The sequence below is a fragment of the Electrophorus electricus genome, chromosome 13, assembly GCF_013358815.1.
Source record: "Electrophorus electricus isolate fEleEle1 chromosome 13, fEleEle1.pri, whole genome shotgun sequence".
NCBI lineage: Eukaryota > Metazoa > Chordata > Actinopteri > Gymnotiformes > Gymnotidae > Electrophorus > Electrophorus electricus.
Window position 1 is genome coordinate 9,243,886 of NC_049547.1, and position 12,511 is coordinate 9,256,396.

The following is a 12,511-nucleotide window of genomic DNA, read 5'->3' on the forward strand; positions in this document are numbered from 1 at the left end:
ATACGACCATTAACCATTGTAAGTTGGCCAGCTGGTAAAATCTGGTAAAATCTAAAGGAACAAACTAGGACCAGGTCAAGAGGCCACAGGCATTGTTTTTGAAGGCACATTATCAAGCCCATAGATTGCTGTGGAAGGTTTGTCAATGTTGGGATCTCCGTTTGTGGCTGTGTCGATCTGATTGATTTTGCCAAGGTTTTTGAGGATATTGAAGTTGTTGCGTGCCGTTTCCACAAGGCTGTTCTCCAGTAGCCATCCGTCAGACTCCGACTCTGGGTCTCCCTGCCGTAGGACGTTCTCCATTGCAGTTTGCAGGTAGCGGACGCCAGTCAGTATTGAAAGCTGTCAGTGAAAAGAGAGATTGAGCGGAGCAAACGTTACAATCTGCTGCTTGACATCTTAGAAAAAAGGAAAAAGTTGGGATGTTTATGTTTTTTAATTAGCAAGAGTTCAGTATGGCTTCATGTTAACAACCACAGGAAACTAGCCTGTCTCAGTGCAGGATTTGACATAAATGCATGGAATTTTCATGGCTAATGACAGATTAGTGTACAAAGACAGAAACTTGAGGTGGTACTAGTTAACACAAGGAACTCGCAAAGGAAATTTCACCACTCTTGAATGAAATGGTTAATTTTCTTATGAAGTGGAATTTATCATTTTTATTTATTTGTTTCTTGTGACCAAAAACAGCAAAGTAAGTGTTCAGTTGACTCTCCTGTGTCAGTGCAAACCTCAAAGAGCCAGATCAGAAGCCCTGTGCTGCCAGTGGAATGCATTAATTTGGTGTAGTATTCCACCAAGGCCTGGTGACAGCCCCTCTTCCACAAGTTGAGGTCCTCTGTTAAATAGTCATAGTTAAAGTGAGCTGAGTTGTTCGTGATTTGGTATTGAATGCAGGGCCGAGGTGAGTTTGTATTGCAACAGCTGAAAGGAACGCTGTCCAGCAGGTACTTCCCTTCCACGTTGCTATGTAAACGACTGAAAAAAAATGAAAAGTTTCAGAAAAGTGGAGGCTGCTTTTTGAATTATCTCATAAAAACATTAATATCATACTCGCAGTCTTAAGTTCTGAAAAATATCTACTTACTCCACTACTTCCCGTTTGGACATGTCCAGGTAACGGTTGCTGATCCACTGTATATGGAACCAGTCTCTATGGTCTCTGTTCCCACAACACTGGAACTGGATCTGCAGTAGGTCCATGGTGTGCTTTAAGAAGCAGCGGCCTGGTGAGTCGGTGTCTTTGTAGTAGCGCATGACATCACGAAGTCCCTCTGCTAGAGATTCTTGTAGTTCCTCTTGCATGCTGTAGCACATCAGAGCTCCGACCAGCATGCAGCCAGTGAAGAAGAACGAGCAGATAATGTAGGGGAGAATCAGCAGCTTCCAGCGAAGGAACTTATTGGTGTCCACGCAGTCGTAGCAGATCTTGCCACCTAGAAGGTTGATTATGCAAGCTATCAGGCCCACTGCAATTAGCAAGTTCAGCACAGGTTGAAAGTCCCTGTCAGCCATCAGCTCCTCCTTCTTACTGAACTCCACCTTTACAAACAGGCCCAGGCTGAAGAGAATAATTCCAGTCATCACAGAGACCCAGTTCAACAGCCACAACATCTGAGCCAGCTTGTCCCTTTGACCTTTAGTGAACTTCACCCGCAGGACAGCCATTTTTGGATTATTTTGCCCTGGTGGTGTTGGTATCAACTTGTGAAAAGTTGAGTGAGGTTTTATAGGGTCGTTAGTGTATAGTAAGAGATTGGCTTGAAGAACAGAAAAAATAGATGTGCACTTTAAATTTAGCTATATGGTCTGAGGAGGAGGAGTAAGAGGAAGTGCTGTGAAAGGGCAGTGTTTTTTTAATGTTATTAAAGGCAGCCTTAATTTAATTGAAAAACCATCAAACCATCTCATCAGTAAAGAAAGTCCTTTCTCAGTGGCATAGATTGGCTTCAATAACAGATACGGAAAGTCCAGGAACAAGCAAATGGGGAAGGAAAAGTGTCCATCAGATGTAAGAAAGCCTTTTGTAGTAATGCCAAATTTCCATCAGATTTAAGAAATGATTTTTTTTTTTTTGAATACACTGGCTCAGTCTTTCAAATAGTGGATGTTGGTCTTCCTTCCTGATAACATCTTAAAGAATATCCTAAAAGCTTAAAACAAAAACAGAGCTGAAGTTAGTTTACATTCCTCACAAAATTCCTGTACTTGTTAGGATTACATTTTCTCCAGGTGTTTTTAGAAAACATTTCTAAAATAATTCAAAATTATCAAAATAATTCAGCTTTTCTCTGAAGAGGATGAAATCATGATATACACCTGTGTGCAAGATGTTTACAAATAGGTACTTGGAGCTGCAAGAATAACATACAAGGAACAAGCTGACAGCTGCATTTTGTTTCTGCAAAAGCCAATATGAATGCATATTTTAGAACTAAAATCTCTTAATATTAATCTATTAGTACAGACCAAACAGAATTAATTTTCTCTCAGACACAGACACCCCTGCAAATGATTTATCAGGCTGAATGAAACGACTACATAGAATTAGCAGTAGCAGTAAACAGTGTAATTCTCACCAAAGCAATTCTGCTCTCTCACTTAATTCTTTGCAACCTCATGTCCCACTTTCAGCTTGTTTCCCTTTTCTTCTTGATTAGACATCCTCGGTTTTTACATAATAAAATGCTGTGATAAACTGGAGTGTATGTGTTGAGGACACTGTCACAAGCCTCTCCATAATCCTAATGTAATCCGTAATCAGACCAGACGGATTAGGAAGGGAGGGTGCCTTCTGCCACCTACACAAATCTTACTGATGGATGTGTGTGTGTGTGTGTGAGTAGGAGCAGTGTTGCTATGGGGAGGGTTGGAAAGGCTGGTCATGATCTGGCAGTATCTTAAAGATGATCAGGTTTATAGAAGCATGATGGGAGCATTAAGGGAATACTAGTTTTTATCATTTATGTCATTTACAATTTAGCTCAATAATGTTTGTCTGTATGTTCCTTTCTTTCTAAAAACTCAATCAGCCTTCCCAGTGTTGTCGATCTAGTCCATCTAATACAGCTTTCCCGTTAATAGCACCTTTACTGCAACTTCTTCTGTGATGCTGAAAGGCAGGATGGAAATTTCCCTGAAACAATTTAGAAATTGGATTCATCATGATTCATCATTATCAACAACAATTAATAATAATAATTAATAATAATTAATAATAAAAAGAGCTCAAGGGTGAAATTCTTTACAGTTGTAGAGGAAGTAGCAGGGCTTTGCCCTCCTATCTCTAAGGGATCATTATCTAGCAGGTCAGTCAAAACCACCTGTATACTGGTGTGATCCATCTAAGCCAACCTGAAGAATATGTAGTTATACCTAATAGATACACTAATATAATCATTGGCAGGGAGAAAGAAATGCTGCAGACAAGTGAATGGATTAATTTTCACTGAAAGTATGAGTAGATGGGGTTTAACATTTTTCAATTCCAAAGAGAGGTTAAAGTGCTTAGATGACTGGCATATGACCCTGACTTCACACCATCTTTGCAAGATTGTAGATAATGGATCTATTATAGCAACACATCTTTATGCAAAATGGTGAAAAAATTAGAACTTAATAGTTTTGATCATATATACAGCTTTGTTATTATTCATTATTTTCATAAAAAGCTAAAAGGCTTTAAACCAAGAGAACTACCAATAATCATTTATGTCATTCATGCTGATGCTCGTAACTCCGAAAATAATAAAGGTCTTATAAGCAAGTTATACCATGGCATTATATCACTGGATAAAGACCTGTACATTGAAATAACTGAAAATGTGTCTGAATGCCTGAAAAATACAGTCATAAACCAGTATCCACCTGCCATAGCAAGACTTCACTCCTAAACAGAAAACAAACTTGCACACTGGAAATTACTGTCACCCATGCTCGTGTCTTCTGGTATTTTCCCTCAGTTCTGACTTTCTGGAAGGACGTGATAATAATCATCTCAAGAAGCCTGCGTTCTGGTATCAGTCCATGTCATTTCTCCTGGTCTCCTCTCTTCCTGCCCTGTTGCTGTCCCTGACTTCTGTCCATGTGCATCTGTTTACATCTCAGCTCTAACTTGGTTTATGCACTGCTTGTTGCTGTTTTCCTGTCGGTCTCTCCGTGTGCCCCTACTTAGGGCTGTTGTTTGTATTCTGTCTCCCTGGTTTTTGATTGTTTTTCCCTGTGGACTACCCTTATGGTTTTGTCTGGACTGTGAATAATTGGAGCTGTAAAGAAATTACTACATTTATAGAGGAGTCTGCTTCATGCCTATAAACATCACAGTTCAGATCTCTCTATCTTGGACATGAATGAATGTAAAAATGTTGCTTACCCCACAAAGATTTTGTTGGCTGTTGGAAGGGGAATAATTCCTGCTTTTTACTAATTGCTATTTTAGTGTAAAAAAAAATGTAAATAAAACGTCCCTCTTGAAGGAGGCCCAGAGGCAAATCTAGGACCTGCTGGAAAGATTATACCTCATAGCTGGCCAGGGAGCATCTGTGTGTCCCACAGGAGTCAAATAGAAAAGTATGGGTTCATCCTCTCAGCCTGCTACACCATAAGCCTCACCAGGAAATTCAGAACAAATAAAAAATAAAAAAAGATTATGAAGATGTGGATTTAATCCCTTTAGTTCTGACCTATTCATTCCTGTTCCACAGACTACGTATTCCATCCATCCATCCATCCATCCATCACTGTCCCTCGTCTTTTTTTCTGCCAAACCCCCCACCCCCCCACCCCCTCACCCCCTCACCCCCTCATTGGAGAACTTTTAGGACTTTATTTATTTGTTTATTTGTAACTTCTCACTGTGTCCAACTGGGGGGGGGGGGGGTTACAAAACATATGAACAGACATGAATAACATGGGTGAAACAGGGGAATAGGAAAGAGAGAGGAAAAAAAGACAGACAGAAGAACAGACAAACAAGAAATGTATATAGAATATGTATGAGCCACCTTCACCATTATGCGAGTGTGTGTGTCTGTATATATGTATGCATGCATGTATGTTTGACTGGGATATTTCTAGTTGTGGCCTTAGGTGCAGTGTAAAGAATCTGGACCCATTTAATAAATGATTCTCCAGATCCAAATCTGTGTAGCATACCGAATAAGAACTTCCAGTTTACCCTATCAAAGGCCTTTTCTGCATCCAAGGTGACCACTGCTGTTGATATTTTTTGATGTGAGGTATATTGAGGTATATTCAACATCCCGCGCATATTTTTGGAGGAATAACAGCCTTTGACGAAACCTGTTTGGTCTGTATGTATTAGATCATGCATTATTCTTTTGATTCTTTTTTGTATCTGTATTCATAAGTGATAGTTGCCTGTAACTAGAGGGTAGTGTGGGGTCTTTATTTGGTTTAAGGTGGTGAGAGATTATGGCAGTATTCATATTTGTTGGTAGTTTTTCATTTAGTTTAATTTCTAGTACCAGTCTGTTAAAACGTGGAGCTACAGTTGGCCAAAAATGTTCATAGAACTTGACAAGGAAACTGTCAGGTCCTGGAGCTTTGTTGTTAGGCATGTGATTTAAGGCTTTGTGAAATTCTTCTTATGATATTATGTTTTCAAGTATTTGTTTTTGTTCTTCTGTTAATTTTGGGAGATTGACGTTATCCAAAAAATTATTTTGATGTCTTCTAATTCTGATTCTTGGTCTGATGAATATACAGCTCTGGGGAAAAAAATAAGAGAACTGTAATGGGGTGCAAACCCAAGTCAGATAGGTAATGACGCCAGCACTCCACTGGGTGAGCTACCACACTTTAATGATGGTGGGCCTGTGTGCAGAACAGTTAGATCTTAGAACAGGTAAAACAAAAGAAGTAAAAAACCAAAGGTGGAGAGTCAAACGCTAGCCACATTGCTGCAAGGTGAACCAGCTCCCGCTAGACTGCAGCAGCCATGAAACAACCTGCGCATATATCGCACTTCAAAGGAATGGAGGACGAAAAATGGGTGGGGGGAAAAATAACCGTGCCGAGCATGGAAAAAAGGGAAAGCAAAGGATGCCACAGGAAGAATGGCAGCCCCGATGTACGGGAAAACAACTAAGAGAAGTAACTAAGGGAAGCTGAGAAAGGGGGAGTGTAAAAACACAGGCACCCTCAAAGAGCAGAAGAGAGGTGTAGCACAGGGGGCTCACAGACCTCAATACACACAGTTACTGCCTAGGAGCTTGGCTCAACACTTTAGCAAAAACCCAGCACTGGGTCACTGGGCTTATATAGACCTAGCACAGCTGTTGGGCTTCAAGTCTGATTGGTAGTGTGCCGGACTTAAGGCCTTGGCCTGGTGCCAACCCTTACAAGACCACTTCAAAATGATCAGTTTCTCAGGTTTTACAGTTGATGGGTATGTGTTTGACCAGGCTGAGCAGTTTTGTTTTATTCTATAAAGTACTGGCAACATTTCTTCCAAATTCCAAAATTCAGAATGGCTGCTGTACATGTGGAGATACTGATTTAAGAAAAAATTAAAGTGGTCGCTTATTTTTTCCGGAGCTGTATATTCTCAAAAATATTTCTACAGGTTTTCCCTGTTGAGTTTTTATGACTGAGATTATTGGGAGGGTTTTTTAAATTTTTTTTATTTCACTTAATGAGATTTGCTAGATACTTTCCAGACTTATTGGTGAGTTCAATATTTTGAGTCTTTGTAGTGGGAATTTTTGTTTTTTATCAAATCGTTTAACTGGTGATTAAGTTCTATTAACTTATTTTTGGTTTGTTCGGATGGATTATTTATATTCATATTTTCTAATTCACCTATTATTGATTCTAAATTTATTTCATTTTCTAATTCTTTCTTTTTCTTATATGTAGCATTTGACATCATTTTTCCTCTTAAGATGGGGGCATGGTCTCTAATTGTAATTGTGTGTATTTTTTATGTAAAATGTTTGATATCATAAAATTACTAAGATAAGAAAATAGCCAATGTGTGAACATGAATTGTGTGCTGATGAGTGATATGTAAATTCTTTGCTTTTTGGATGTGTTAATCGCCAGCTGTTACCAAGACCCAATAAAACCACATGAACTGTTTTATTGTTTCTGTAGAGTTCCAGCTGCGTGTAGTTTGAATGAGCTATTTTGTCCACAGATGAATCCAAAAGTGTGTTAAAATCTCCATCTATTGTTATTGGAGAGTTTGATATGTTCAGAACATGTGTGAAGAATTCATGAAAAAAAATAAGGATCATCAGTGTTTTCGACCATAGATATTAGTAATGGTAAAAGTGTTGTTATTAATAGTGATATTTAGAATACTACCAACCTCCAGGGTCTATAATTGTAACGTTATGTAAAATTGGGCATATTTATTAAAATAGCTTGCCCCTTTTCTTGATTTCTGTTCAGAAGCTTCTGTCTCCATTACTGTCTCTTCTGGCTCCAAATGTCCAGTCATGATGCCCCACTACAACCTGCCCATCCCCACCATTTACATGCTGTCAGAAGTGATGTCCCATCTAGAAATGGGAGCGTCCATTTTTTGTGCCTAAAGATGAGAACGTCATCTACAGGATGATGGCTAGATCTCCTGTGAGGACTTGACTCCTGCCGCCGTAAACTCATTCTGACTCTAGAGGTCGCCACACAGGTGATGTCTTTCGGGGAATGCACGAAAGAGCTGGCTGTGTCTGATTGTCTAACTCTGCTTTGTGGTTTGACCCCTTATGCTGTCCAAGTCATTTTATCTGATAGTCTTAAACCTACGACAATACTGCCTGTTTTTATATGTTAGTATTGTACTCAGCTTTAATGAGTGTTTCTAGTTCAGGGATGTGTAATAGTGCAATACAAGGAAACAAATCAGACCCACCTGAGAGTCACATCATAGAAATCAAAACAAAGCAAAATAGTGAAATAGTGAAATACAAGCACAAGTTTGGGGTGTTGTCCATGGTGCTGAAAGGCAGCACCACTGTTTTGGGCAGCCAAGGCAGCATAACTGCGACACGGCTGGCAGCACATATTGACCTATTCATACTCACACTGATACAAGGTGGATACAGCTAAGCTAGTGGTATTGCTGCTTCCCTCTGCCCCACTGGCCAACCACTGCCTGCACTTCTGACAGCCTCAATCTATCTCTACTGTTCACCTTTTTTCTCCTCACTATCACTTCTTGATTTTGTAAATAAAGGTACCCCAGGTGTTGCTCAACAAAGTAGTGGCTCTCCCAGTTTTTCATAATTTATTTGATGACCTTCTGTTACTAACATTAAATGGTTAGAGAATCCGAGCACATTCCAGTTTGCACCAGGAACCAGTGTAAACTGTGAAATGGGTATTTTATGAGCCCAGATGTTCTTGTTACATCGTAGCTGTTTTTGTTATGACGCAGTTTCATGGAGCTTGAAAACCAGAATTAAGGTTTCAACAAGAGTTTGTGTAATGGTTAGGATAGGATTTTGCAAAAGGTTTTGGATAAAGATTTGGTTTCTGTCATGCAGTGCAAGTGGAAAAAATATAAAATATAAGTGGTGGATGTTCTAAATGTGTGACTGAAAATGTGTAAGTGAAATGAAAAGGCAAATAACTAAAGAAGTAGCATATTTCTGTTATTCTACAGCTTTAGTTGAAAATGATAATTTAATAATGGCATGTGTTTCATATGCAAATAATAATTATGTACTAGTTCATTTTTGATGCTTTTAGGTTAACGAGTGAACTTAATTGCCTACTTCAGAGCTACAGTAATAAGGACAAATAGTCTGCACTGTCCTGTGCAGATCAAGTTTCCTGATACCTGGTTATGATGAACCAAGCCATTTATTGCTATGATCATTTCTAACCAATCCATGTATTACATTTATTTGCATGTGTTTGTTGCTAGTATTTTAGAATCTTTTTTTCTGCAAAGAATATTGTGTACAATGACATTGTTAGTGCAGAAAATGTGATTGAGACTTTGAACATTTTCCGATCTGAACAGAAGGCTGAGAGCATTTATGGACATGATTTCTGCTGAAGCATCAAGAGCCAGCACCTGTCTGGAAGTGAAGCCTTTGAAGGTGAGTGATATTTCACAGGGCTTAATTATCTTACTAATGACTTTTACATCGCTTTCTTTTCTCTGAGTCATTGTCTTCAATGAATGTGCATACTGTACTTATTTATATAGGCTGCATGTCTATATTATGATAAACAGCTAGCTTTACTGGCTGGCAGATGTTGATAATTGATCTTTGTTTTTATTGTATACTCTGTCTCCTCCACATGAGAATGTTGGCAGGACTTTCATTATGATTTCCAGGGTGCCACGGGTCGGTTCTTACTAAGAGCATTCAAGACCCCAGGAGGTATGGCTGTCACATCCATCAGCTCCAGGTTCTTCTCTGCGCTTCTCCCAACACTAGTTCCACATGCACTGCTGAGTCCAGCACCTTGAGCAAGGCAGAAAGTCCAACTGCCAAGTGCTGATATGGATATGGTTGCGGCGAAAACTAAAGAACTGCAGAGGAAAGTTAAAAAAGCAAAATTGAAGTATATACAGATAAGGCTGAGAAACATTTCTGATCAGGAAGCACAGGATGGTTTGGATCACATGAGGGGTAGGGCAGGCAGGAAAGCAAGGAAGGTAGCTTTACATTTCATAAATGGCTCACAGAGGATCTCAACAGATTTTATAATAGGTTCGAAAGAGGGGATTTTAAAATACTATGTGGGAGTCTTTTTAGTGGCATTTCTTCCTATCCTCACATAAGGGTGATGGAAAATAAAGTTGCAGCTAGCCTTGCTTGCATACAGCCCAGGAAATCCTCAGGCCCAAATGGTCTGAGAAGCAGAGTACTTAAGGAATGTATCCATCAATTGAAAGGAGTTTTTACTCAGCTATTCCAGAGCTTCTAGATAAAGGCATAGTACCACATTCTTGGAAAATGACTAATATAATTCCTCATCCTAAAATATTTGGAGCATCGGCTTTTAATCATAACGTCTGTACTAGGCAAATCAATGGAAAACATTATTCGGAAGGCGCTTAATGTATAGCATAGGAGGTAAATTAGATCCACTTCAGTTTGTGTACAAAACTCACCGTGGCACAGAAAATGCCAAAGTTATGCTCTGTAATAGAGTGGGTTGCTACTTTCAGCAGCTCAAAGATTATGCCAGAGTGCTTTTTATAGATTTTAGTGCTTGTTTAATATGATGAAAATGCATATTCTCTTGCAGCACCTAATAGATTTAAGGGTAAATGGAAGAATTCTTTTGTGGATAGAATGAAATCTAAATGGTTGGTCAAATAGTGGTGTTCCCCAAGGATTATCACTCCTGTTATTCTTGGTCCAGTTTTAATTTGTTCAAATATGCAGATGACATGGCCTTACTTAGATTACTAAATGAAAATGATGCATACGCTGAGGAACAATATTTAAAGAATGTCACTGCCTTTCAAGAGTGGTATCAAATTACTAAATTGGAATTCAATATATGGAAGACATAGGAAATTATTTTTAGTAGAAGAGTGAATATCAGTGATAGAGATTATGGGTCTTCCAATAGAGACAGTTAGTAATTTTAATCTCAGAACAGTTCTGGATGCAAACTGTGATGACAAATACAAAAAAAAAGCGTTACAGCAGCTTTATTTAATTAAAAACAATGTAAGTATGAGATTAGTCAAAACATTATTGAACTAGCATATCGTTCCCGGGTTGAAAGAACTCTATGCTATGATATGACAGCACGATTTGAGGATTTATGCCGCAAAAGCAAATGCAAGCTCATGAGGATTGGCAGTATATTAGTAGGAAGGAGTCACAGACATACAGAAGATTTGTATAGGGCTCACACTTACAAAAAGGCACTGAAAATAATTAAGGATGCACTACATTTTCTCAATTCACGATTTGAACAATCACCATCAAGCAGACATTATAGGATGCTGAGGGCAACTAGGAACATTTATAAGAGGTCCTTATGGAGGTCCAATTACCACATGGAGTGGAAATTGTGAACTGTTTAGGCTTGTAATATATGATGCATTTACAGTGTATGTCATCTATGTGCGCTATGTTGTACATTTCATGAGTGTTTGAATGGTGTGAACATTTTATACTTTAATGCCATGAGTGACTGAAGACAAATTGCTAAATTGTAGACAATAAATTATTATTCTATTCTGTTAATCATTTCCTCTAGACCTCATCAGACCAAGTGAGCCACAATAAATTGCAAGCAGGCTTTAGGGATGAACCTTGGCAGGGCTGCTGTCTGCCATTAAGCAGATCTCTTCTGATGTTCAAATCAAATGCCTGTATGCTTTGTGTGGCCATTCTGAACACTGATGCCTTACTTTACATCTTGTTCTTTAGCTCTGATTTACTGCACAGAGAAAACAGCACCCTCTGCTGTAGGATGACTAGAATCTTAAGAGCCAATCTGTAACCAATAGAGGGGAGAACAAGAACAGGTTCTGGTAGACCCAGTACTCAGCAGTGCCAATACAGTTTTACTTGCTAAGTGAACAGAGGTAGAGACACTGAGGGAAGTGTGCTTGATTAGGCCTATCAGACCACATGGTGGCAGTGTTGTGTTAATGTCTGAAACCTCAGTACTTCAGAATGACCTCATCTATGCATATTATTCTTGTGTGTTCAGATGCAAAGATAATAATATTGGAAATATGCAATTGTTTGATTTTTAAATGTTGTTTTTTGAAGAAGGCACTAGTAAATTATCTTGTATCCAATGAGAGTCTTGTACTACGGTGTGCTAAGTACATTCTAATGGAGAGGATTTAAATGTAAAACAGGATAGGTATCCTTAAACAGTCTTATATAGTCTTAACCAGTCTTAGCTGGTTTTGGACACTTTGAACTTTCTTAACCAGTCTTTGCCACTCAGTGTCTGCCCTGGATTGTATTTCGAGTTCAGATGAGTGATCTTAAAAATGCTTTTCGGATCATCCAATATCCTGGCAGACACTAATAATTACTGCTTAATATGTAACATTTTGGATGAATATTTTATTTGATGTTACCAATATATGACAAATCAGGCCGCCTGGAAATTTTACTTTTATTTCGTGCAGTTTGTCTAAGATGAAGCTCATTAACTGTGATCCTTTATCATCTGACACGGGCTGTATGCAGGCCCTTCGTCAGCTGTATCTCTGGCTACAGCTGTGTTTGGTAGGGATCACAGCTTATCCTTTGATTAATGCACTAATAAAATGATATACCCAAGTGACCTATACTGACTAGGAATCCACAGGCCTTTCTGGATATAAATTATGACATGATTTTCCACAGTAGTTAAGATGTAGAATACTCATATAATCCTTAAAGCATGAGTTTTATAAAAAGCATACTTTAAGAAATTCTCTTGTAGTGTGTTTGATGGATATAAAACCATTAATCTTGGCAGTCATGTTTTATGTTTGCTGTTATATGAATAGAGTCTAATCCATTTGAAGAGCAAATATATGTAGCACAGCTGTGTG

The 12,511-nt window shown here is 38.7% G+C and overlaps 1 protein-coding gene across 1 annotated transcript; it reads right to left on the reverse strand.

The window, feature by feature from the left end:
* Positions 1 to 75: 75 nt before the first annotated feature.
* prph2la (peripherin 2-like a) lies at positions 76 to 1,671 on the reverse strand. Its single transcript, XM_027000276.2, has 3 exons — positions 1,091 to 1,671; positions 735 to 981; positions 76 to 342 (listed from the first exon to the last, which is right to left on the reverse strand). The coding sequence occupies exons 1-3, from the start codon at positions 1,669 to 1,671 to the stop codon at positions 76 to 78; spliced, it is 1,095 nt and encodes a 364-aa protein (XP_026856077.2).
* Positions 1,672 to 12,511: the final 10,840 nt, after the last annotated feature.